The sequence below is a fragment of the Mytilus galloprovincialis genome, chromosome 13, assembly GCF_965363235.1.
Source record: "Mytilus galloprovincialis chromosome 13, xbMytGall1.hap1.1, whole genome shotgun sequence".
Lineage (NCBI taxonomy): Eukaryota > Metazoa > Mollusca > Bivalvia > Mytilida > Mytilidae > Mytilus > Mytilus galloprovincialis.
The window spans coordinates 37458889-37486634 of NC_134850.1; the positions used below are offsets into that span (position 1 = coordinate 37458889).

At 32.7% G+C, this 27746-nt stretch overlaps 1 protein-coding gene and 1 long non-coding RNA gene across 2 annotated transcripts in view; one reads left to right on the forward strand and one right to left on the reverse strand.

The window, feature by feature from the left end:
• The window catches only part of LOC143056037 (uncharacterized), a 78422-nt gene extending 50910 nt beyond the window's left edge, over positions 1–27512 (forward strand). Inside the window, exon 3 of the long non-coding RNA XR_012972216.1 lies at positions 27075–27512. This is a non-coding gene — a long non-coding RNA (uncharacterized LOC143056037). The remainder of the gene's footprint in view (positions 1–27074) is intronic.
• On the reverse strand, positions 13461–14966 carry LOC143057335 (kappa-type opioid receptor-like). Its single transcript, XM_076230636.1, has one exon. It carries the CDS (start codon positions 14957–14959, stop codon positions 13895–13897), a length of 1065 nt encoding a protein of 354 aa, XP_076086751.1. The 5' UTR covers positions 14960–14966; the 3' UTR covers positions 13461–13894.
• Positions 27513–27746: the final 234 nt, after the last annotated feature.

Consider the following 27746-nt stretch of genomic DNA (forward strand, 5'->3'; position numbering starts at 1 on the left):
ATGAGACAACTCTCCACAAGACACCAACATAACACAGAAATTATCAACTATAGGTCATCGTACGGCCTTCAACAATGAGCAAAGTCCATACCGCATAGTCAGATATAAAAGGCCCCGAAATGACAATGTAAAACAATTCAAACAAGAAAACTAACTTATTTATGCACAAAAATTGAACAAAAAACAAAAATGTAACACATAAACAAACGACAACCACTGAATAACAGGCTCCTGACTTGGGACAGGCACATACATTTTGAATGTGGCGGGGTTAAACATGTTAGCGGGGTCCCAAATTCAAGTCAAATTGATATTTTAAAACAACATAAAAGTTAAAAAGTGTAAAAAAAAAAATATTTTAATAAATGTTGAAAATATTATTGTGTTTGTGAGTGGAAAACTACTTAAAATTGTAGAAATATTCAAAAGTAGCTCTCGCGTTTTTGTTCTGCGGCTACGTTAACGGAAAATCAATCAAGTAATCGATCTTCATGACTCTGGCTTCAATATTTAATGGTATAAAATATCATATTTTGCTTGTCGTAGACTCAAAAAGACTTCAAGTTGGAATAGATCTACGAAGACTAAAGAACGTTCATGTGTGGTTTAGCAATTGTACATGCCCACGAAACCGACGTCCAGATATTGTTCGGAAGATGTTTTGAGAAGTTCCGATGCGACCGGACAAGTAAAATTAAACTGTTACAGTATATTACAGAACACAAAACTGGCTATCTTTGCTGTAAATACAAGTTAAAAACCTGACATGGTTTACATTAAAGCTAAAAATCCCAATCCCACGGCATCAAATAATTTAAAAAAAAAACATAGGACCTTTAACATTGGAGGTCTAAACTAGCATTGAGCCGTGTCCAGGTCCGAAATAGAAAATAAAGAGATGTGGAGTAAATGTACACGGGACAAAATCGCACACAATATATAGAAAAAATACAAATTATTAATGAACAGGGCTTTTATGCCTGTTCTTCATCTTGAAAGGAGCTGGAGGGTCTTCAACGAGGAACTAGACCATTGATCCTCATTATACAAAAGTAACATAGGTTAGTGCATCGGACTATACAAAAACATAAGTTCCTGGTTCGATCCCCGTTCCGGTGAGAAAATTTCCAATCCACTATTAATAAATATGTTTAAACTAACAATAGCCACACGCTTGACTTTGTGGATTACATTATTTTTTTCATCATCCTACATATGTCTTTTGATATTGTTCATACATGTAAATACTAAAAGTCTTACACTGTATCTATATATTTTGCTCCGAGACCAGAACATAATAAAACAGATAAATTAAAACTTGCGCTTTAGATTAAGAAAGGGTGTGAAAGATTTTGTATCATTTTTTCCAGTTCTTCTGGAGTCCTTGAGCCCTTCCCTCGCCAACAATATATAGTTTGCTTTATTTGTAAAAGAGGCTAGTTACGCTACAATATTATCATCTTAGATTAACCTCTCCAAACTTAAAAGAAAAGATCACGCACCCTTATTGTTTAGATTGATAAAGACTTTTGCATCCGTCGATATTATCTTCGATTAAAGTAGTATTGATCTGACAACCGCTGTGCATGTATACTTTAACGACCTTTAAATGAATGACAAATGACAACATTGTCATTTTTTGAATGACAATTAAACTGTGTTGAAAAGATAACATAGATACACTTTCGTTTTTCGTTTTTTGTTTTTGTGAAATCAAAAATGAAAAATGAAAACACTTTCATTTTTCGATTTTAGTTTTTGAGAAATCAAAATTGAAAAATGAAAATACTTTTGTTTTTCGTTTTTTGTTTTTGAAATCAAAAACGAAAAACGAAAACACTTTTGTTTTTCATTTTGGTTTTTAAGAAATCAAAAACGAAAAATGAAACACTTTCGTTTTTTATTTTGGTTTTTATGAAATCAAAAACGAAAAATGAAAACACTTTCGTTTTTTGTTTTTTGTTTTTGATATTTCAAAACGAAAAACGAATGGACGCAGATATACACGGACGCATTTTGGTTTTAAAGAAATCAAAAACGAAAAATGAAAACACTTTCGTTTTTCATTTTGGTTTTTATGAAATCAAAAACGAAAAATGAAAACACTTTCGTTTTTGTTTTTTGTTTTTGACATTTCAAAACGAAAAACGAATGGACGCAGATATACACGGACCAATTTATCTTTCCCCACACTGTTTAATTGTCATTCAAAAAATGACAATGTTGTCATTTGTCATTCATTTAAAGGTCGTTAAAGTATACATGCACAGCGGTTGTCAGATCAATACTACTTTAATCGAAGATAACGCGTCGGATGCAAAAGTCTTTATCAATCTAAACAATAAGGGTGCGTGAACTTTATTACTTTAAAGTTTTGAAAGGTCGATCCAAGATTATTAGGTCCATCTGCCAGTGTTTTACGAACTATGAGGACGATAATGTATTTTTCTTGATCAAATTTTAAAAATTTCCGCAATTTCACAATTCAAACTGGGATATTAAAGCCTTCGATTGGTTTGCCATTAGAGCCTATAAGGTGTTAATTTTGCTTATTTGTGAAGACTATAAGGTGACATTAACTAGAGGCCGTTGATGGGGGATTGTGGAATTGAGAACAGTGGACAAAAAATATAAATAATGGAGACAATGGACTAAGAAATAAATAATATAGCTAGAATAATGGTGTTAAAATGTAATGATAAGAGAATAATTGTCAAAAAGTATAAAGAATAGAGAAATATGGCCTAAAATATCAAAGAATACAGAAATTAAGAACCCCGAATCCAGACCATCATACTAGTTGCCTTAATGAACGTTAGTTTGTCTCTGGGAGATTGTTATTGGTTGTCATACGGTTTCTCTTTATTTCTATGTTTATTAAATGAGAAGCGTGCTTTCATTATTTGCCAACATTTTACATATCACATTATAAAAAAAAGACTATAATTATTTTGCAAACTTCCATAGATTTCCGGTAATTGTTCTGCATAGACCACACCACATTGGAGTCCCTGTAATTTTTTTTCAAGTGGACCTCAGTTACCCATCCTACCCCATCATTACATAAAACTTAATAAACAAATGTCTACGGAAATACTTCTGTCCGCACAATGTGTAAAGGGGAGCTAGGTAGCTGATGTTTGCTGGAGAAAACAATCAAGGTTGCTGTTTAGCTTATATTTTTTCAAAGATAGGTCCAAAGATGGGGTCGAACACCCCACCCTTACCGAAAATGTAATAAAAATTGTCCTCACTAGGTGCAAAGGGAAGCTGGGTAGCTGGGGTATACAGTAGAAAAATCCAGGGTGTTGTTTTGCTTAGTTTTTTTTTTCTAAAGTAGGTCTAAAGTTGAGGTCGTATACCCTACCCAACCCTTACCGGACAGTTAATAAAAAAAATTCTGCAGCAATACTTTTATCTGCACTAGGTGAGAACGTAAGCTAGAGATCTAGGGTCTACTTGATCAAAATTACAAGTTAATTTATAGCATGGATCTATCTTTTTTAAGCTAATAAATAATTTACTTACCAACCATACTTTGAATACAAAAAATAAACCTTTTGTCCAGTCATATTTAAGCGAAATCCACTAGTTCAGAGGTAGAATGTTTTGTAAAAACAGTTTTGTGTGGCAAAAAAAGTTAAAGCACGAGTGCAACTTTCTTTTCTTTTAATGCAGAATTATCATTACTTTTCATGAACTATTTGACAGGATGCCGATAATAAGGAAAGCTATTTCACCCAATAGTGCAATTTTGCCATCATTAAAAAAAATCATAATTATTTACGATTCTATAAACACTCAAAGTGTTGACTATTCAAAATGTAAAGCGGGCAGTACGCTGTGTAATATATCGAAAGCGATTGATTTTGCCTTTATATAGCTACATGTAATAATTACATAAGATGTATGTTTCATTATAATTCGTTATTCTGATTGGCTAACTGCACATCTCATGTAATTCCTTACGCAATTGCATTACACAATGAAATTCATCATTCATGATGACACGAGGTCCCACAATAAAGTGCAAAGGTGAATTTAATAAAAACTTGATAAAAATCGTGTTTTCATGATCCTAGCTAAAAATTGTAATTATAAATATTGAATGCTTCTTTTTGTAACTTCATAGGGTTGTAAAAGCGTTGACCGTGCGCACATTTTCAGAATGAAGCGCTTCCGCGTTTCATACAAAATGTATTTCGGTAAACGCTTTACACCTCAATGAAGTAACAAAAAAAGCATTCAATTCTTAAATGAACCAGAAATGAAATTTTAAAATTCATTGAATAGTGTCTTTAACTGCTTAATTATATATTAAAAACTGATGATATAGTGGTTATATATTAATAAAAACATTTGAAGTACGTTTGAGGCTTATGCAATATTTGTGTTTATATATTTGAAAACTGGCTGCTACCGACTGGCTGCTTGAGCCTGGTCTCACAAACTCCGCATTTTCATTACAGCCGATTACATTGTGTGTTTAGACAAAGGTAATATCGTTGGATCGCTTGTTTGTTAGCTGAACTATGAAGTAACTAGGTAAGGTATATCACCCTCCTGTAGAAGGAGCCTAGTCCTACAGACAGATTGATTGGTTATCTGTCGAACTAGTCTACTCTTAAAGGAGGGTCGCTTACCTAACCTTATAATACAAGCAAGTTAACCAAGGATATGCTTCCTTTGCCTACACACTCAATGCAATCGGCTGTAATTTCTTTACATTACAGGTTGCAACACCTCGCCAAATAATTGGGTTCCAATAAACGTTTGGAAAATTAAGTCAATGTGCTTTCCCATAGGGTTTTATGCAGAACAATTACCGGAAATCTATTATGGAAACTTGCAAGAACAACATCAAAATCGAAATCTAACTGAACAATGAAGTTACTCACATTAAAAAAGGTTGAGACATTGAAGGCCAAATATTTTTTTTTATTCTTGCGTGTCTTATTATAATCAGACGGTAATTTTAGAGTTTACACAGAAATTTAATATTAAGACAAAAATTAATGTAGAGTTTCATTGGTGAAATTAACACTACAATACAAATAAAGGATTCTCAAATGATCATGACTTTTGCTTGTAGTAAAATGATCAATCAATCAATCAATCAATCAATCAATCAATCAATCAATCAATCAATCAATCAACCAATCAATCAATCAATCAATCAATAAAATTGAGAATGGAAATAAAAAATATGTCAAAGAAACAAAAGCCTAATCAAAGAGCACAGCCGAAGGCCACCAATGAGTCTTCAAAAACAACGAGAAAATCCCGCAACCAGAGGCGGGCTGCAGCTGGTCTCTAAATAAAAATATATACTAGTTATGTGAAAATGGACGTCACACTTAACTTAGATAAAAAAAACATAAAAAAAATAACAAAGGTCAGAGTCTCCTGTCTTGGGACAGGCGCAAAAATACGGCGGAGCTAAACATGCTTTGTGAGATCTCAACCCTCCCGCTATCCAACTATATCTAGCTCATGTAAAATAAACAAACACACATTAATATGCACAGAAAAACTCAGAAATCCGAGTACGATGACAAAATAGTAAACAAAAGAAACTACAAAAAATGAATATGATTCATAAAGTAACAAAGAACTACTAGCAGTAACTGACATGCCAGCTCCAGACCCCAATTTAACATATCGAAATAATATATAGATATAAGAAGATGTGGTATGAGTTCCAATGAGACAACTCTCCATCCAAGTCACAGTGTATAAAGGGAAACTATTATAGGTTAAAGTACCCTCTTCAACACAAATCCTTGGCTCACACCGAATAGCAAGTTATAAGGATCCCCCAAAATGACTAGTTTAAAACCATTCAAACGGGAAAACCAAAGGTCTAAACTATATATATAACTAGAGGCTCTAAAGAGCCTGTGTCGCTCACCTTGGTCTATGTGTTTTGGTGATGGTGATGTGTTCGTAGATCTTAATTTACTAAACATTTTTGATGCTTACAATTATCTCTATCTATAATGAACTTAGCCTAGTAGTTTCAGTGGAAAACATTTTGTAAAAATGTACAAATTTATGAAAATTGTTAAAAATTGACTATAAAGGGCAATAACTTCTTAAGGGGTCAATTGACCATTTTGGTCATGTTGACTTATTTGTAGGTCTTACTTTGCTTTACATCATTGTTATTTACAGTTTATCTCTATCTATGATAATATTCAAGATAATAACCAAAAGCTGCAAAAATTTCTTAAAATTACCAATTCAGGGGCAGCAACCTAACAACAGGTTGTCTGATTCATCTGAAAATTTCAGGGCAGATAGATAGATTTTCTCTTAATGCTTTGGTTTCTGAGATTTCTGAGATGCCAAAATCTACATTTTACCCCTATGTTCTATTTTTAGCCACGGCGACCATCTTGGTTAGTTGGCCAGGTCACCGGACACATTTTTTATACTAGATACCCCAATGATGATGGTGGCCAAGTTTGGTTGAATTTGGCTCAGTAGTTTCAGAGGAGAAGATTTATGTAAAAGTTACGACGACGGACGACGACGGACGACGGACGCCAAGATATGAGAAAAGCTCACTTGACTTTTTCGGGCCAGGTGAGCTAAAAAACGAGAAGCGAGAACGACATCAACAAACGACAACTACTGTTTTTTGTGTGATTTTTTTATTACTAGACCAAATATTTCATGATTTTTTATTATCTAGGACTGTATAAATTGTTTGATTAATAATTGATTACCAAGTTTAATAAAACATATGTGTGTATAGCAAACATATTAACTTTGGCTTGAAAGACGTCTATTTAATTGTTTTCGACTCGCTCTGTTCGGAAAAATTGACAAAAATAAAATCCTAAGATTGAACGAGTTCGTTCAACAATCTGATTAAAATTAATATATATATTAATTTTCTCATACACATAAGTATAACGAAATCAGAGATATACCTTTTAATTAGATTAGATCGTCTAATTTACAAATGTAGTATTATCTGTAGTAAATTTACTGACTTCTTTAATAAAGGATTTGAATAAGAATGTGTCCATAGTACAAAAATGCCCCACTCGCACTATCATTTCCATGTCTAGTGGACCGTGGAATTAAGGGTCAGAACTCTATATTTGGCATTAGAATTAAAAAGATCATATGATATAGAATATGTGTACTGAGTTTCAAAAAAATTATATCTGTACATTAACTTCACTTTCAGGTATAGAGATGTGATTTTTTTTCTGAGACAAGTGCTTGTGACAATCCAAAAGAACTTACAGTCATTCGATGTTCAGTACTTCAGTACTTTGATTGTTTGAAAACGAGGTAAAAATACCCTGCCACATTCGGTATGTGTTTTTGTTAGACCTTTTTTTCTTCTGTTTTGTATCGATCTCATGCGTTAAGCCCTTTTAGGGGTTTGTGTATTTCTTTGGAAAATTTCAATGTTTTTCTCCCAGGTCACCCAGTTTGAATATAATATTTTGTTATTTTGTTGTGCTCTTGGATTTGAGTTGAGAGCCAACCAAAGCTCACGGCCTGTTGGTGGGTAGTTGATGACTATATGGTACGCTCTGGATGGCTTTTTGAGTATGGAATACGGTGCATGATTTGGTGATGTCTTCATGCCATGCATTGTCCCATTACTTTATATAGACAGCTTATCAGTCAACCTGATCTATCATAGTAGCTCTCCCCGCCTTTTGTGACGAAAAACCAGATATAAACTGACTTAGCTTGGTATATACATGTTTATTTAGTATACTCATATCTATAATACTAAAATTACGAGGTCCAATTTGTCAGCCGTCATCACGTAAAAACGACGAATCACAGAATTCAACTTTATATATAACTAATATAGCACAAAGGTGTAGATTAAAAAATTACACCACTCCAGGCCCTTTTGTTTTCCACGTAATTAGTGGAAGAAGACGTCAAGTTTTCTGAAGACTTAAGGGGCCGACCATTGGCTTTGAGTCTCCGTATGCCGCATTCATTTCGTGTATTACAATTTCAAAACAACTTAGATTCCTGACACCGATTTTTACACATGATTAGGCATCTGAATCATTTAATTTGTTAATTATGATTGTAAAACAATCACTATCGTAAATATGACCCTTTTATTTATGTAAATTATTAGATTTCATCTCATCCACATGAACGTAATGTGTTTACTTGTAACAGGATGTTTTAACTGTAGATATTTGTATTACGCATGCGTGAATTTGGTATCGGTACAACTCGCCCTGTTTACAAGTTCGCCCTTGAAGTAACGAATTTGCAATCCTGCAGACAAGAAGATTTTATTTTTATATAAATAAAAAGGATATATAAAGTGTTATCTTTATTCATGGGTTTCCTTTGTCATGTGAATTAGATGCCCTTCGTAACATACATGTGAACCTCCCATTTAGGAGAAAAAACTCCCGTGTATGAAATTTTTCAGACGCCATATTTGATCATTTCTTACTACTGTACGGGTGTAATTGACACCTGTGTTAAATTTTACCTGAACATCAAAGAAGATGTATAATTATATGGCTTCACTTGACAGCTTGGGTGTCAAACATACTGGTAATCAACGATGTTTACCTCCGGGTAACTGCCGTTGTGTTATCAAAACGATGTGTATTGGGAATATTGAAATACTTTTTTGTTACTTCCCTTTGTTTTATCCTGTTTTCAGTTATTTTGCTTTTAAAAATGTAAATGGTAAAAAGACTATAAATGATTAATATTTTAATCAAATAATCATAAAAGGATGTTGATTAAATGAATTTAAATGATTTTGGAGAAATAAAAAAATTAAAATTTATAAATTATTTTATTAATTTAGACCTCCTTTCAAGGATTAAATTGAAGTTTATATATTAAATTTGTTTATAATGGGGTAGAAGTCAACAGTCAATATGTGCAACTAGGCTAATAGTCTAGCTTCTACTAGCTTCATGTATAATATTTCTACCGATTTAATATATAACTAGAATTATGCAAACAGACTTAAGGAAAAGGCATGTAAGTCATGTAAGTTCATACAAATATGACACTTTTTCTAGACAATCCAGATCTTGCAAAATACATCGCTAAAAATTGTAACCTTTAATTTTGTTGTTGTGCATTAAAAACCCATATGGGAACTTTCAAAAGTTGGCAGGTATGTAACAAGTCTTACTATTTTTATGCTCCATTTATGGGCAATATGTTTTCTAGTCTGTCCGTCCGTCCTGCTTCTGGTTATAAAGTTTATGGTCGAGGTAGTTTTTGCTGAAGTTGAAATCCAATCAACTTGAAACTTAGTACACATGTGTTCCTCTTGATATGATCTTCTTAATTACTGCCAAATTAAAGATTTAACCTAATTTTCATAGTCAACTGAACATAAAAAATGATTGTACGGATGGGAAATCCATGTACTTATGACCTTTTCTTGTTTGAAGAAAAAAAATACATTTTAACGATAATGGAACAAAGCAGCCTGGGTAAGTGGGGCTGCTTTTATGGTAATTCAAGTTACCTTTTATTCACCTTCTTCCACTTCAGAGCTATCAGCTCTTTGATTAATTAATATTGCCAATAATTAAGAAGTTCCGGGTCGAGTCCGCTACCGATACCAATAGTATATTTACCTGTTACCTATTACCTTATCTGTACGTTCCGCATCTGACAGGCGCACCACCAAACGTTGTGTTCAGGATTAATAGTTTAAACATATTTTATTTGCGTAAATGTGCAAAAGGGATGAGACACAAGTTAATCAAAATTATAAAGTCTTCTCCCAGGATTAATATGCTATATACACGGGTCATAACCACAGGGTTGACACTAGTAAATTGGCAAATTGTTACCTATTGTAGTATTTTAATCAGTAAGACTTTCTAAGATTACAATACGAATACTAAAAATCTGGACTAAAAATAAGGCGTATATAGGTACAGTTTTCAATTTGTTAGTGGGCATGACGTAAAACAGCGAAGCAAAGAATTCAACTTTATTTATAACTTATATAGGACAATGCTGTTGATTAAAAAATACTCCATTCCAGTACCTTTTGTTTTCCAAATAATTAATATTATTGTTTCAGTTCGACGGGTTCAAACAGAAAGACTTGAAAGCAGAGAAAAACTGTGTATCTTATAATCGGCATAACTTTATGAGATGACAATACTAATACTAAAATAAGACTTGCGCATAGTTATATACTTTAATTCAGTCACGGACCCGTGATATCGCGGGTGTGTTCTAGTAAATATAAAAAAAGAAGATGTGGTATGATTGTCAAAGAGACAACTCTCCACAAGAGACCAAAATAACACAGAAATTATCAACTATAGGTCATCGTACGGCCTTCAACAATGTGCAAAGCCCATACTGCATAGTCAGTTATAAAAGGCCCTGAAATGACAATGTAAAACAATTCAAACAAGAAAACTAACGGCCTTATTTATGCACAAAAATTGAACAAAAACAAAAATGTAACACATAAACAAACGACAACCACTGAATTACAGGCTCCTGACTTGGGACAGGCACATACATTTTGAATGTGGCGGGATTAAACATGTTAGCGGGGTCCCAAATTCAAGTCAAGTTGATATTTTAAAACAACGTAAAAGTAAAAAAGTGTAAAAAAAAAAGATTTTAATAAATGTTGAAAATATTATTGTGTTTGTGAGTGAAAAACTACTTAAAATTGTAGAAATATTCAAAAGTAGCTCTCGCGTTTTTGTTCTGCGGCTACGTTAACGAAACACCAATCAAGTAATCGATCTTCATGACTATGGCTTCAATATTCAATGGTATAAAATATCATGTTCTGATTGTCGTAGACTCAAAAAGACTTCAAGTTGGAATAGATCTACGAAGACTAAAGAACGTTCATGTGTGGTTTGGCAATTGTACATGCCCACGACACCGATGTCCAGATATTGTTCGGAAGATGTTTTGAGAAGTAACGATGCTACAGGACATGTAAAATTAAACTGTTACAGTATATTACAGAACACAAAACTGGCTATCTTTGATGTAAATACAACCAGACTCAAGCTAGCGAACAATAAGCCAGCGAACAATAAGATGCATCAAGCTAGCGAACAATAAGCCAGCGAACAATAAGAAAAACGCGCCAAACTGATCATGCCTTAAAACCGAAGACTTGCAATAACACAAAACGTACTTATAAATATGATGAAAAATAAATAAATATGATGACAAATACTTTCCAGTAGGAAGATGAAATGTAATTCCATTTTAACACAGACAAAGTTTAATTATGTATTCGTGTATTTTAAAAATACAACTTTTTTTTAAAGCCGGGAATCTAAACAACTTTTTAGCTAAGTAACCCTTTCTCCTTTCTCTCTGATAAGGGATGGGTTATTGTCTGTATAATAATAATAACAATTGATAACATCAGGTTACACTAAACTAGGTAACGATACAATTAGATCGTCAAGCTTATTGAAAAGTAAAGCTGATAACCATTATATTCACTTTCTGCCTAAGAATTAGCGAGTTCACGTAATTATTCAAAAGTAAATAGTCACTCTAGTAATTTATTTATTACATTTCGATAAGAAAAGCAGTAAGTGTAAGAATTACACACGTCAAATAGAACGAAAACGATTTGACATAAATATTTTGGTTAATCTAAACAAAAATTTATTTAGATTCAAGCCTATGTAAAATAACTATATAATCCGTAAATATTCCCCTACGGCAAAGACCCGTATGGGGCAGGGTGACCCTACCAACCACCTTCTTTCCATCATAAAATTTTCCCGACGGCAAAGCTTTTTTTGCTCACTTGGTGCAAATGAAAGGCACTTGCCCTAGATTGCCTGGGAACAAAGACCCAGGTGTGTAAAGTTAATTACGGAACCTTTTTATTTGAGGTGCAAGTTGATGTAGGGTGACCCTACCATCCACCTTCTTTCCTTCATAAAATTTCCCCTACGGCAAAGCTTTTTTGCCCACTAGGTACAATAGATAAGCACTTACCAAAGGTTGCCTGGGCCCAAAGACTCAAGTGGGTAATGTTACAGAACTTTTTTCATTGAGGTCCAAAGTTGGGATAGGGTGACAATACCGTCCCCCCTATTTTCCTTCATAAAATAATCCCTACGGCAAAGCTTTTTTACCCACTAGGTACAACTGATAGGCCTGATAAAACAGTTAACTTTTCCAAAATGTTCATTATGCATATTGTTGAAATATTTTTTTTGTCGATTCGTCCATATCAAAATGTTCTCCGTCTATGTTGATTCATATGATAGAAAGATTTTACATGGATTGTACTAAATTTGGGGTCCGACGTCAGTGAACTTTTCGCTCTTTGAACTTCTTTTTGGGAACCACTTAAAAGGAGCAATAAATGATTCTGTTTTTTCTTCATGGTTAAAGCATATGATAAAAAGATCACAACATGTCAATTTTCATATCGCATTATTAACAGCCTTCTGTCAATATCAGCCCTCGAACCATGCGGCTCTTGGGCTGATATTGAACCTAGGGCTGATAATACATGCGATATGAAAAATGACATGTTATAATTTGATATTATCGAATATCGTAGTGATATTAAATATATGTAGGTTCTAAAAAAATACTCTGAAGAACTTTAGGATAAATTTAAATCTTAATATTTTTCTGAAATTAGTTTAATCAAAACTTTTAATTTTTCAACCCTGTATATAAACGGTCTACATTTGTACATGTGAAATTGAAAATTCTTAATTTCATATGAGTCAGAGTTCCTGTAGACACTTGTCAAAAACAAGAAGACCAAAGAAGGCAGACAATTTAATTTCACATTCAGATATATTAATGGTGTTCTCTCTATTAACAATCTAACCTTTTTCGGATTGGGTTCCATAAATATAAACTTCAGAACTAGAAGTTAAAGAAACATCATATGCAGCTTCCTCTATCTCATTTTAAGACTTGTACTTCAAATTGACATCAGCGATCTTCTCAGTACCGGAATCTTTGACAAACGAGACGATTTTAATTTTGAAATAATAATTTTTTCTCTCCTTAGTAGCAATATACCGACTTCACCTGCATAAGGGACATACATTTCCCATTCCATTCCATATTCAAGAGTTTGCAACTGCTACATAGAACGTCACCAGTGTCTGAGCTATATATTGATGAAGCAGGGTTATAACATTTCGTCCTTTTTCTAAACAAATATATCTTAGGAAGATACTAAGACCTTGTTGATAAATATTCCGTATCAACTTCCAAAATAATACACGATGGTTTGAAGTATACATTTTAGGTACTGAGGTTGCTTATCATCTTTTAAAATAACATATTCTAGTGTTCTTTTTTTTGTCTGAGTATATAATTAATTTTACTGTTTTGTCTATCTTTGGTGATGTTAATTGACGTGGCGCGGTACTTATATATGTCATTGTGTTAGTGTGCTATGGTACATTTTTGTGTTTTTATCCCTCGTTTTGGCTGGTGTGCCTTTTTTTGTTTTCTTTGGGTTTTTTCATAGTGACAAACATTAAAACACTATCTTGACTGTTGTGTCCGAATTTACGACACTTTTACCTAAATCTAGTATATCTGCTTGTTTTGTGCACACATTGTTGTCAATATAATGGAATTTTATGCGACAAGCGAGAGGTTTTGCTAGCTATAAAACCAGATTTAACCTACCATTTTCAACATGCCTGTAGCAAGTCAGGAATATGACAGTTGTTATCCGTTCGTTTGATGTGTTTGAGCTTTTGATTATGTCATTTGTATACGGACTTTTCGTTTTGAATTTCTTTCGCAGTTTTTTTATTTTTTATTTTTGACTGTGAAATCATATTACTGATATTCCTAAAGAGAATTATAAAAATATCTAATTCATTGTATTTTTTTGTTAATTTTTTTATAAATAAACATTATATTATGATATTGAAGAATTTGCGTGAACAATTCCATTTTTACAATTGCAATTCTGATAAATATAACGACCAGCACGTTGAAATCTAGTGTCTGTCAACCCGTAAACTATTGGATTGATTACGTTGTTCACCATGTATAATCTCAATCCTATTTGATACAATGAAAGTTTAGGGTTCTTCAAGTTCGCTGAAATTGACGAGTCCAGGCCAACGACGAAAGACAATATCACAAACGGCGCATTTGCTAAGACGAACGTAACTGTTATGATAAATAAAGTTTTAGTTGTTCGCACGGAAGTTCTTTTGGCTTGAATGATTTCTTGATCTAAAGAAGTATCTTGTTCATTGTTTTGGTCCGATAACCGTCTAATATTGGTCACGATTGTAGATAAATGTATGGAATGCTGTCCTCGAAACAAATTATTTTGTCTCTGAAAAATGGTTTTGATGATCGAACTATATGCAAACGTTAGAAAAACAGTGACTGAAACATAAGTTAATCCAACAATAGAAAAATATATCACAAAGCTGACAGTTTCATATTGGTCCTGGTGTTCAACACCACAAGCTATCAACGTGACGTTTTCAACTACTATCACGTGATTTCCATTTGTAAAGATTCGAGGTAAAGCGGCTACAGCTGAAATCAAAATACCAAAAACTGACAGTTTATCGGATAGTTTTGCTGAGATCTGCCACTTCGACAAAGGTTTACAAATTTTCATATAACGTTCAATTGCAATTAAAACTATTAATACAATTGACAAATAATTCAAACAATAATCAAAATAACGATATGTCTTGCAGGCAGCCTCGTTATAAAACCAGGAAAGTTTTAATAAGTACATTATCTCAAGTGGCATGTGTGTCATACAAACCACCAAATCTACAAGAGACAAGCTGCGGACAAATACTCTATACGTTGATTCTTTGTAGAACTTTGTAAATATGAACAAAGCAGTGGAATTACCTATCACACCGGGAATAATAAGAACAAGTATATAGATAACTGTTGGTATTTGTTGATTCATGTCTGCCGCTTTAATCGAACTATAATTACTGTACATCAGTTGTTCCTGAAAAGGTAAAAGCAGATATAAAACATGGTGAAGATGGTATTGAATATTTTTTGTTAGAACCAGCGAGAAAGACTTTTACACATATAAATATCAATTGTTTCCACATTATACCCGAAAAACAAATGAAAACTTATCACCCAGTAACTCTTACGGATATGATTTTAAATTAACTTTAAGAAGAAACACATGTACGCAGAAAAACTGTCAAATGGTCCCTTTGTCCCAAATTACAGTATAACAAATAAACGATTATGTTATTATTGAGCTTTACAAGATGCTTATTTATGTATCTTATTTTTTTTAGAATGTGTGAATTCATACTGGCGTTTTATATTTTTGTTATTTTATCAAAATCACTAAAGACTATGGAAACTTTGAATATAAAATTGAGAATGGAAATGAGAAATGTGTCAAAGAGACAACAACCCGACCATAGATAAAACAACAGCCGAAGGTCACCAGCAGGTCTTCAATGTAGCGAGAAAATCCCACACCCGGAGGCGTCCTTCAGCTGGCCCCTAAAAATATATACTAGTTCAGTGATAATGAACGCCATACTGAACTCCAAATTGTACACAAGAAACTAAAATTAAAATAATACAAGACTTACAAAGGCCAGAGGCTCCTTACTTGGGACAGGCGCAAAAATGCGGTGGGTTAAACATGTTTATGAGATCTCAACCCTCCCCCTATACATCTAGTCAATGTAGAAAAGTAAACGCATAACAATACGCATATTAAAATTCAGTTCAAGAAAAGTCCGAGTCCGATGTCAGAAGATGTAACCAAAGAAAATAAACAAACTGACAATAATACATAAATAATATATACATTATAGAAAAATTTGCAAAGAAAAAGACCAAAGTCCAGTTTTGGTTTCATTTTGGAGATTTGGCTATTTTGCTAGTTATTTTTAGTGGTTTAGATTTTTAATTAAATCATCACCTCTATACATCAGTCAAGGCTGAATAAAATAAATTTTTAACAGACTATATACTGATGTCTTGGTATTACATCGTCATCATCATATAATATAATCATATATCAACCCCCTTTGCTCCACTGGAACCTCTACTTAAAATGAATATTATCATGCACATTTACACAAGAATACATTAAATAAATCATACCTGATGCATTTTTAAATTTTGAATGGTAACCATATACTCTTCCTCTATAGTAAAAGTTATGCATTCATCTACTGACCATCGGGTGTGTATTTCATTCCATTCCTTTTCGTGATACCCAGATTTGATTATAGTCTGGTAATTATTGTTTTGCTAGTTATTTCTAGTGGTTTATATAAATTGCAATCACCTCCCACTATAACTTTGCATAAATGATCACAAAATTACTAGTTGAAGGTTAAGTTAATATTATTTTATGGTTCTTATCTTTATCAGTCACCTGTTCGAATAAAGTTTTAATTAGTTTTTGATTGTTGGCAGCTGTATTGACATGATTTTTGTGTCATGTCATTAAAGCACCTTCTGTGTCATGACATTGTTATCATTATTAGACTTAACTTGATAATTAAGCAGGACAAGTACTTCATTTGAATTAAAGTTCAATGTACTCGTATCGTACACTTGATTTAATGACCATTATTAACACTTATTTTTGAACATTCATTCGCCAAATTGTTTATCAATAAATGAAATAATTACATTGGCTGCGATGCATTATTGTGAATCTGATTACCCAGTGAAATAAAAACAAATGGCGAATGCGTAGTAAGAAATATAGTTCCTTAAAGAGGGGCGAAAGATACAAGAGGAACAGTCAACCTCATAAATCGAAAACAAACTGACAACGCTATGGCTTAAAATGAAAAAGACAAATAGATAAATAATAGTACACAAGAAACAACATAAGAAAACTAAAGACTGAGCAACACGAACTCCAACAAAAACTTGAAGTGATCTCAGGTGCTCCGGAAGGGTAGGTAGATCCTAATTCACATGTAGCACTCTTTCTACTTTAATATTATTAAAAGGCCCATTATCAATGTAATAAAAAGAAGTAATCAAAGAATTAAAATATCGAAAAAAAATTCACTCGTGACCGCACAACACTTATTATTGACTCATGCGCTACCTCAATCATGTACGAGCATTCTGGAATTAATGTGTTATTATGTCATTCGTTGAATATGTTTTATATTTGAATTTTTCAATTACTTATTCTGGTATAAATAACACTTGATTGATGCTATGTTTTATCATCTTCAAACTGCAAAGACATATACAGTTAAGATATGAAGTTAATGTTGGATATATTTACTATAATCTGAGAATTTTTACAATTTTATTTTTATGAAAATATTCAATTTTAATATATTCAATTTTCATGTATAAGGGTTTAAGATAATATGCTCATAGTCATACAACTTTTTGTGTTTTTTTTCTTAGGCTGTTTATTTTACATGTATTAGACATTTTGGGAGCTCAGCCATGCAAAACGATTCTTAGTTTGTTCTTATGGTGATCTACTATCGGGGCTCTTAAACAAGTTATAGCCTCTCGAGTAACATTTTGACATACCTATCCCAAGGGACCTGTAATCATGTGGTATTCTTCTGTCATGACTGTTTTTTGTTCAATGTTTCAGTAATTAAAAAGTCATTATTTTTATCATTTAAATTGATTCACATATTTGACAGCTTAATATAAGCATTACTATCTTTTGGTTTTTGTTACTGCGCTGTGTCCTTGACAGTCATATTACATCTCCATGTTTTAATAAATCAATAATTCAATTCGATTGTAATCCAATTCTACAAACCTTAATTAATGCGAAGTTGTGGTTTAAGATCAGCCCGCAATGTTTAAATCACGAAACAACCGAGATCTTCGTTTGATGTACATTTTGTCTAAATAGCTCTAGTTCATAAATTCTACATCTATTATTTTTCTGTCTTTCTTGCTGGTGGACGTTTTGTTCCCGAGGGTATCACCAGCCCAGTAGTCAACACTTCGGTCTTAACCTGAATATCAATAATGTAGTCATTTTTAAAAATTTCCTGTTTACAAAACTTTGAATTTTTCGAAAAACTAAAGATTTTCTTATCCCAGGCATAAATTACCTTAGCCGTATTTGGCACAACTTTTTGAAACTTTGGATCCTCAATGCTCATCAACTTTGTACTTGTTTGACTTTAAAAATATTTTGATATGAGCGTCACTGATGAGTCTTATGTAGACGAAACGTGTGTTAGGCGTACTATACTATAATTCTGGTACCTTTGATAACTATTTACACCACTGGGTCGATGCCACTGCTGGTGGACGTTTCGTCCCCGAGGGTATCACCAGCCCAGTAGTCAACACTTCGGTGTTGACTTGAATATTAACAATGTAGTCATTTTTATAAATTTCATGTTTACAAAACTTTGAATTTTTCGAAAAACTTAGGACTTTCTTAACACAGGCATAGATTACTTTAGCCGTATATGGCACAATTTTTTTTGAATTTTGTATCCTCAATGCTCATCAACTTTGTACTTGTTTGGCTTTACAAAATTTTTTGATATGAGCGTCACTGATGAGTCTTATGTAGACGAAACGTGCGTCTGGCGTACTAAATTATAATCCTGGTACCTTTGATAACTATTCAACTTATGGTTTCTATTTTTCTCGTGGGATCTTTGAACTGTTGTCTTTCAATTTCTAATTGTTTGGCTGATGAGTAAACAGTGTGCTATGATTGAAGGCATCTCAATACTCGTTTTTACTTTTGTGGGTGTTGTTGTCATTTTACTTTTTATCATTCTTTTATTTAGACTAGAATCAATTCGTAAAAAAAAACGTGCAAATATTTAGCATGATAATCAAATAATCGTTTTTATATCCTGCATTCCTTATTCAAATGATCGCATTTACTTTTTCTAAAATTATCTGATTTAAATTTAAAAATCATCTTATGTTTCCAAAATTAAAAAAAACCAACACCATATATAATAACAATATGCATGCACGGTTTTAAAGAAGGAAAAAGAATGTGGGAAGTATGGTTTATATTTAAGATAAGGTAATTTTGAAATAGGTTGACTTTATCGTATCACAGTAACTACTTACATTTATCTGTTCCTTTGTTGGTAATGACAATATTAGACACAACTATGTCTAAGTTTTTGGTTTTCCTTGTTCTAATTTCAATTATAACCTTATGCCATGCAGAAAATACTGCAACAGAAATTTCCGAAATTCTGCGCCGTTTTGGTGAGTAAACTTCATCTATTTAGTTGATATTTAACTCTTAATATTTGACTTTCGAAATATAAAATCTAATAATATGATGATAAATGCCATCTCCAGTGGCATAATAAATGCATTTCCAGGACGGGGACATATCAATGTATTGTCAACATTTTACCCTGCTTTATACTAAATTGACACATTGAGTCGCATTTAAGGTGATATTTCAAGAGATAACTACCCGGACACATCATTTAGATACTGAGTCGACCAGTCTTTGCTCTAACTTTTTGATGCCACAAGCTTAGCGGAGAGGCAGCAAATATCAATTTTAAAGTCTGTCATTGAACACGGCTGGAATTTTAACCAACGACGCTTCTGCACTCGATGCGACCCCGCGACCACATGCCCAAACAGGTGGTTTCATTTATGACGAGATCTTACAAAACACTATGGTACATTAATTATTTGAAATAATAAGGTATGGTACTAAAAAGGTGTTCAAGGGGAGAACCATTTTCCCAATACATTACCTTTACTATACTTTTCAAGATAAATTTATTTTCTTAATGAATTGTAGAATTTGAAATAAAAATTACATAACCCTTTAATAATGCTCAAAGATTTTCACACAAATTTTATTTTAAGTTGTATTTTAACATTTTGTTTATCAGATGTGAATTGATTATTAAAAAAAGTCATATGTGGCTTATAAATGAAATTGTCAAAGAGTTTTGTTTTAGATATGCAAAGAAAGAATTAAAAATTACATCGTTATTGAATTCAGGTAATGTGTGTTTGATTATTATTTAATAACAGTCTTCTAAAGCATATGCTATACTTTGATTAACAGCAATTGTTCTTATAGCGATGCAAGTTGCTGTCACATGTATTGGAAAGACTTCCCGAACGAATAATCAAAGCTTTTATATAAAAAAAACATTAACGACAAAGTTACGTCAAATGTTTTTTTCTTGTAGAACATGTTGAAAGCAAAGTAAAGACTCTTGAAACAGAAAATGAACATCTGATGAATAAAAATATACACATCAAACTAATTTTAAAGGAATATAGTCTGATACATGACCGGACAGATGGAGTTAAAGATAATAATGTTAATTTCCTTTCTTCATATGACTAATCAAATCATACCGAAATCAATAAGGAAAATGCTACAAAAGGACGAGACCAGTAATTATTATAGAACACAATTTGCTTCCAAGGAAACCAACAGAGCTTGGATCATCAAGCGATTGCTAATAGTTTTAATGACAAATTGATTCTGTTAAATTATAAAGTTTCGCAAAAAAAGTCACGGGAGACATTGAATAAACTATGTTCGCAAAAAATTGTTTCCGATGAGTACCATTAAAAAAACATACAGAGTACTAGTAAAAGTATCTTGTAAAATATTTCAACAGCCAATAGAAACATATAACTTTCTTACAAACAGTGTTTACTTTCTTAAGGGTTGTATACAGATGTGTAATCAAAGACAGAAATACACGATCTAAAAATCTAACAAAAGGTTATGAAATTACTAAAAGAAGCATCCAATACTATTATTACATTTTTCACTATAATAATGAAAACACTATTACTATCAAGTTTTTATTTTATCTATATGTGCACGTTAGAGTGGAAATATAACGTATGTCATCATGAATGTTTAAATACAATTTGAAATAAAGGTTAATTTCAGAACGACGCGAGATTGCTGTTAGCCAATCAAAATATCGTATAATAATAAAACATACATCTTACATTATTAAATGACAATGAAATCTCTTTTGAAAACCATTACAATACTTGCATTTAAAGATTTATTTTTTGTATTGCCTCAGCACCGACATCACCAACACCACCAATGAAAGTCGCCTTTGCAGCTGGTCTCTCAACGACAATTAACAGTCTAGGATCACACCAAGCTATCGAATATGATGAAGTTATTACGAATGAAGGAAAAGCATATGACACCCGCCATGGACACTTCACTGCGCCAATGAAAGGGTTGTATTTAATATCAGCTACCATAACAGCAGCAGAAGGAAAGTACGTTGCACTTGAGTTGATAAAGAATGGGCAGAGAACTGCTGTCATGTATGCTGATTCGCGATCAGCTGGTCATTATTCGTCACAAAGTAGAACATTGCCATACGTTCTTGAGCAGGGTGATATGGTTTGGTTGCGTACGTTCCCTGGTTATAATGGTCATAAACTTGATGGATCAGCACACTCATTTTATAATTGTTTTGCAGCTGTTCTTCTTTTCCCGATGTGAATGGTTAGGGAAAAATAAATATCTTTGTACTTTATTCTTCATAATATTAGTATATTTATGAAGCAATCGAGGAAATATAATAACCTGAATAGATTTATCACAATTGTTGTTGGTTTGACCATTCAATAATTAAATGATATGAATTCTTTCAATCTAGTACTGGATGATTAAACGCACGTATGGCGTACAAAATTTAAAGTCTGGTATGACTCGATGATGTCTTTATTAGTTATTCGTTGTTATTCTGTGGTTAAAATATCGAAATGTACTTAATAAACTCAACATAGATACCAGGACAGAATTTGTATTTATGCCATACTTTTATATTAATCATCTGTATTTCTGTATTTGGTATTCTTGCATTTTTTGTACTGTCATGTAATGTTGTCATTTTAGCGAATATATTTAACAAGCGTGGAGGTTTGGTTAGTCATAAAACCAGGTTCAACCAACCATATAGTTTCTTTGATGTTGCACTTCGGTGTTCTGTTGTTTCGTTGTTTTTCTCTTGTGGTTTGGTTGGTGTGTTTCTCTCGGTTTTAGTTTGTAACGATGATTTGTTTTTCTATCAATCTATTAATGACTTTTGAATAGCGGTATATAACTGTTGTCTTTATTTATCATCACCTGATGTGTGATAAGTTTTGACATGGTCTTCTAGAGGAAAATCTTCTATTTCGCATGTTTTAATTCAAATATAATATATCATTATTTTGGGTAAGATAAACTTCAATGAGATAGCAACCCAAACGAAAAGATATACTTGTAATTAAAAAGAAATGTCAAGGGGAACATACAGTCTTCATCAACGTCTTAAAAGGTGTGAAGTTTACAGAAAATATTAAGAATTTGCAAGTAACAGCAAATTCTCGCGTGAACTCTAACTTGTTTACATGACATAGTTGCCCATTTCAATAAAGCACTTGTGTCAAAGATGATCATAGATCATATAGATATTTTTCTCTTCGTTGGCATATTTGCAGCCTTTTGTGTTCGTTCATGTTGTTGCAGTTACGCTTTTGAGCAAAGCGAATGATATTCCGCAGAAAAAAACGAAATACACCAATTATTTTCAAATTGTAAGCAAATGTGTATGTTTCAATCAATTTTTTCTTGTCGTTCCTATGTCCAAAAGTTCAAAAACGTATTTTAATTTCAAACTTTTTTTTATCGTCATCAGAAAATGTGAAACATGAACCAATTGTTTAAACTCTTGATTAACACACTTTTCAATCAGATATGGTTTACTGCATCTGTAGAAGAAATGGTGTTACTCGTCAAATCAGATGTCGTCAACAAGAAAACGTGGATCAATGAATTAGATCTTAGATTTGACGAAAAAAAAATTATATGTTACATTATACTTTATCCTGCAATTTGGTGTCTTTTCATACATTAACAACCCAACAGATATGCTAGCCTGTATATGTATATTATACAAATATTGTTTTAAAGCTCAGATCATTACTGGATATTGGATAATGCAACCGTCTTCCAATGACGTATTCTCCGTCTGTGAATATTTCAGTCTCCAATTAGCCACCCACTTTCTGCTCATAGACAAACATAGCCGAAAAACGATGTTCAAAGCACCATTTTTTCTTAAAATGTCCTGTACCAAGTCAGGTGCACTTTGCACTTGATTTTCCTCTGAGTTCAGTATTTTTGTGATTTTACTTTTTTCAGTGTTTATGTTGTTTCGTTTTTCCCTCTTATAGCTGATGTGTTTACTTCAGTTTCAGTTTGTAACCCGGTTTTGTTTTCTCTCGAACGATTTGTGACTTTCGAACAGCGGTATACTGTTGTTGCCTTAATTTATGAACAGCGGGAATAACTCCATTTCCTACGGTGCCAAAAAGTAAAATCCAATTTTCATGTTCAGGAAAAACGAGGGATTAAGCATTTTTTTACATTGGGGGTTCCTTTTTTCTTGTCGTTTCTATGTCAAAAACGTGTTTTAATCTCAAACTTGTTTGCATCGTCATCATAAAATTGGATCATAAATTAATGGTTTAAACTCTTGATTAAATCCACAGGATAGGACAAGACACACTTTACAATCATATATTGTTTACTGTCTGTGTCCAAAAAAAAAAGACAAAGTGTTCATCAATTAACACGGAAAAAAATGAATTAATTTTCGACAAAAATAAAAACAAACCAAATATGACTGACAGCAACCATTGAATAACATGATCGTGACTTAAGAAAAAACATAAATTGCATTGACAGAATTTATCCTCCTTGGGGAATTTGTTAAATAACTCAACATAAGAACAAGCCATGACAAAAAATGAAAATATCTTAAATGATCAGAATGTTAAATTGTCACAGACCAAAACTAGCATACAGACAAGAAACTAAAGCTATACATTCAATACAACAAGTGTGGTCTTATCTATAAGTTCTGTAATTAACCACACATTTGTATACTAAACACGCTAGATTTTATCTCAAGGAATAGGGTATCATATATTTTATGATAGTATGATACTAAACCCCTAACGGGAGGGATTGTACCTGATATTCATATGATGAAGACATAATCTTTCAATCAGTTTAATTGAGGTCTGGAGCTGGCATGTCAGTTAACTGCTAGTAGTCTGTTGTTATTTATGTATTATTGTCATTTTATTTATTTTCTTTTGTTACATCTTTTGACATCAGACTCGGACTTCTCTTGAACTGAATTTTAATGTGCGTATTGTTATTCTTTTACTTTTCTACATTGGCTAGAGGTATAGGGGAGGGTTGAGATCTCATAAACATGTTTAACCCCGCCGCAATTTTGCGCCTGTCCCAAGTCAGGAGCCTCTGGCCTTTGTTAGTCTTGTATGATTTTAAATTTTAGTTTCTTGTGTATAATTCGGAGTTTAGTATGACGTCCATTATCACTGTACTATTATGCATATTTTAGGGGCCAGCTGAAGGACACCTACGGGTGCGGGAATTCTCGCTACATTGAAGACCCATTGGTTGCCTTCGGCTGTTGTTTGCTCTATGGTCGGGTGGTTGTCGCTTTGACATATTCACCATTTCCTTTCTCAATTTTATTTAGATTTAATGTGTTACTGACCGACATTAAATCATGTTTGTCGCGCTACCAATTCTGGTACAAGGGTTGCTCATTCTAATTCCTCATTGCAAAGGAGAAACTAATGGAGACAAAATAGCTGCCATGTTAAGCAGACTCGGTAAGATTTTCAAAAATTTATATAATATGATATATTCAGTGTCTTAATTAATCTGGTTGTTATTTTCACCTTCAGAAGAATTATGCCATAATAGTGGCTACAATTATATTGAAATATACATGTGTATTGCTAATAGTCGTGAAAAACGATTAGTAGGTTGTATCAACCTTAGCATACCTTATAAATAACAATTATTTCTCTTGCATACCATGGGGAAAACAGTACTTTTTGACAAATCATTTTGTAACATAATGTAATGAAGCAGGTCATGTTTAATTGAAATTTAAATTTGAACCTTTTCTAGTTTCGTGTTATTAAGAAATTACGTTAGGTTGAATTGCTCTTATAGACGGATGTATATTTCAATATTTTTACATAAATGAAGGAGGTTCAAAAGGAAGATTTGTCATTTTTCCTCCCGGCTTAAGCGTTCATTATATACCAATAAAGATATGTATTATAATAAATAAAGATATGTATTATAACAAATAAAGATATGTATTTACATATAGAAATAACAACACTAAAACTCAAAGCTGCAATATTCTTTTTTTTCTAAGTCCTTATTGACCTTAATTATGACGAAAGGGCAAATTAAGCTAATATATACATATAATTATCTTGGAAGGGTCGGTCAGTCGTATAGGAGAAAGGATGGTCAATTTAATCTACTACAGGACAGTTGGGGTAAAGTTTGGAAGATACTTAAATATTACCTTCCAACAATCTACCTAAATATAGATTTTGCAAAGATTGTCAAGATAATGTTGCACTCTTCATCTTTATGAGATATTACATTGAACATTCTCCACAATGTGCATATGGTACATTTTGATTGAGAACCTACAGTTAGTTTAGAAAGGCCAGATAATTGCTGTCATATTTACTGGTTTTTGATCAGTTTGTCACTTTTCGTCATAAAGCAGAACATTCCCATACGTTCTTGATCAATGCGATATGATTTGGTTACGAACACATCCTGGTTATAACGATCGTGAACTTTTTGGACGGACTAACTCACTTTATAATTGTTTCCAGTTGTTCTTTTCCCGATGTGATATGATAATTCTCAAGAGTAAAAATAAAATAAAGAACAGATGCTGATTTTAAAGAATATAGACAATATCCTCTAACTGCATAATTAGTTTTGTTTGTAGAAGTTGTAGAAAAGAAGGTTGAACAAGTTGAAAAGGAAAATGAGGCACTTAAGAAAGAAAACAAAAGAATAAGCGAGAAGCTGGAGACTTGTGAGTGTGCAAACTCCCAAACCGATATCGACGTTAAAGGACCTGGTGAGACAGCGCAAGTCAAGTACAATAATAAAAATAAATTAAATGGAACAACTAGTCTGAGACCACTATCATCTCAAATCCAAAACGTGAAGACGTTGAATTCGGAAGCCCATAAAAGGCATTATAGAAAGCGTTTATCACTTGGAAGTAAGTAGGATCTAAATTACGTTAATTATTACAAAAAATCAAAATGTTTAACTTGTCTGTAAATATTTTGGTTGTTTTTTTTTCGCAAATTTTAATGGTAACAAATAGGAATCGTTTCTTTGTTTTAGCCCCATATCACATATTGACTCCCTGATTGCTCCTTGAATTAGAAATGATTCATATAATTATGTATTTTGATGTGCTAAAAAAAGGTTAAAGCATGCTTGCTTATTTTATTTGAAAATTTGTGTACAAAGTTGAGACTTTGACGATCATTTGAAAATTGTTCACATTCGTAAACGAGTTTTCCCTAAACCTTGCCATTTTACTCATATTTAGTAAATACCTCAACGCATTATAAAAAAAGAACAAGATGTGGTATGATTGCAAATGAGACAATTATCCACCGGAATCAGATGACGTAAATAAAATAAACTATGCTTAATTATATGGAAGAAATAGTGCACAGAATAAGCTTTACTCGCACTATAGATAAAGCTATTCACGACCCCGAAATGACGAATTTTGAAATTATTAAAACAAAAACCTACGACCTGATTTACTTTAAAATCAGTAAATGAAAAACTGCTTTGATAGACGACAACGATGTTCTAACATAAACGTTACATTACAGACACACACACATGTTGCGGACAAAAACATAATATTGTGCGCATAATACCCACCCTTAAATTTACACAATGGTGTAACAGCACAATTTAAGATCAAAGTACGTTGAGTAGTATTTGTAATTTCTCATTCTTGAATATATCAAATACATGAAAACAAATATGTTTTATAACCGAACATACGAATAGTATTTATTAAACTTCATCACCTACAAAATAAAAATTGTAATGTGCAGGTAACAACTATTCCGATGCAATAATTGGGAAATTATGATGTCGATATACACTTTAAAATATAAAAAAATATAACGTGTCAATATCTACACATAAAAATTGAGTAACACAATTTATCTTTTGTCTTTAGCACCATCGACTACAGTTGCAACTGCTACACGTATGGCTTTTTTGGCAGGACTTTCTAAACCTATAACCAGTTTGGGGTTGCACCAAGCTATAAACTACGACTTAGTTTTAACCAATGAAGGACAAGCATACGATTCTCTCCGTGGCCATATGGTGGCCCCTGTAAGAGGTTTATACCTCGTGTCAGCATGTGTATTTGTTGATCCTAACAGTTATCTTGCACTTGATTTATTTAAAAATGGTCAGTTAATTGCAAACTTTTTCCCCGACGGACGAGGAGGTCATTATGATTCTGAAAGTAAAACATTACCTTTAGTCCTGGAGAAAGGAGATATTGTATGGATGCGTACGCATCCTGGTTTTGAAGGTCGTGAACTGTCTGCTCATGGTGGTTCTTTATATAACTCATTTTCAGGTGTTCTTTTGTATGAAATGTAAATGGGAAAGTTAAAATAAAAAAAGTCAATGTTATACTTCAAACCCTTGTTATTTCGAACTAAAACGACTGAGTTTAGAAACAAACGTGCAAAATGCAACATCTAATGATTTCTGTCGAGTAATTATGGCACGTATATGACTTAATTCTGATCTGTCATATCAAACAAGGAACAATCATTCAATGAAGCCATCTTGCAGGTTTTGTCATATCTTAATTTTCGTTGTCGTAGACCGT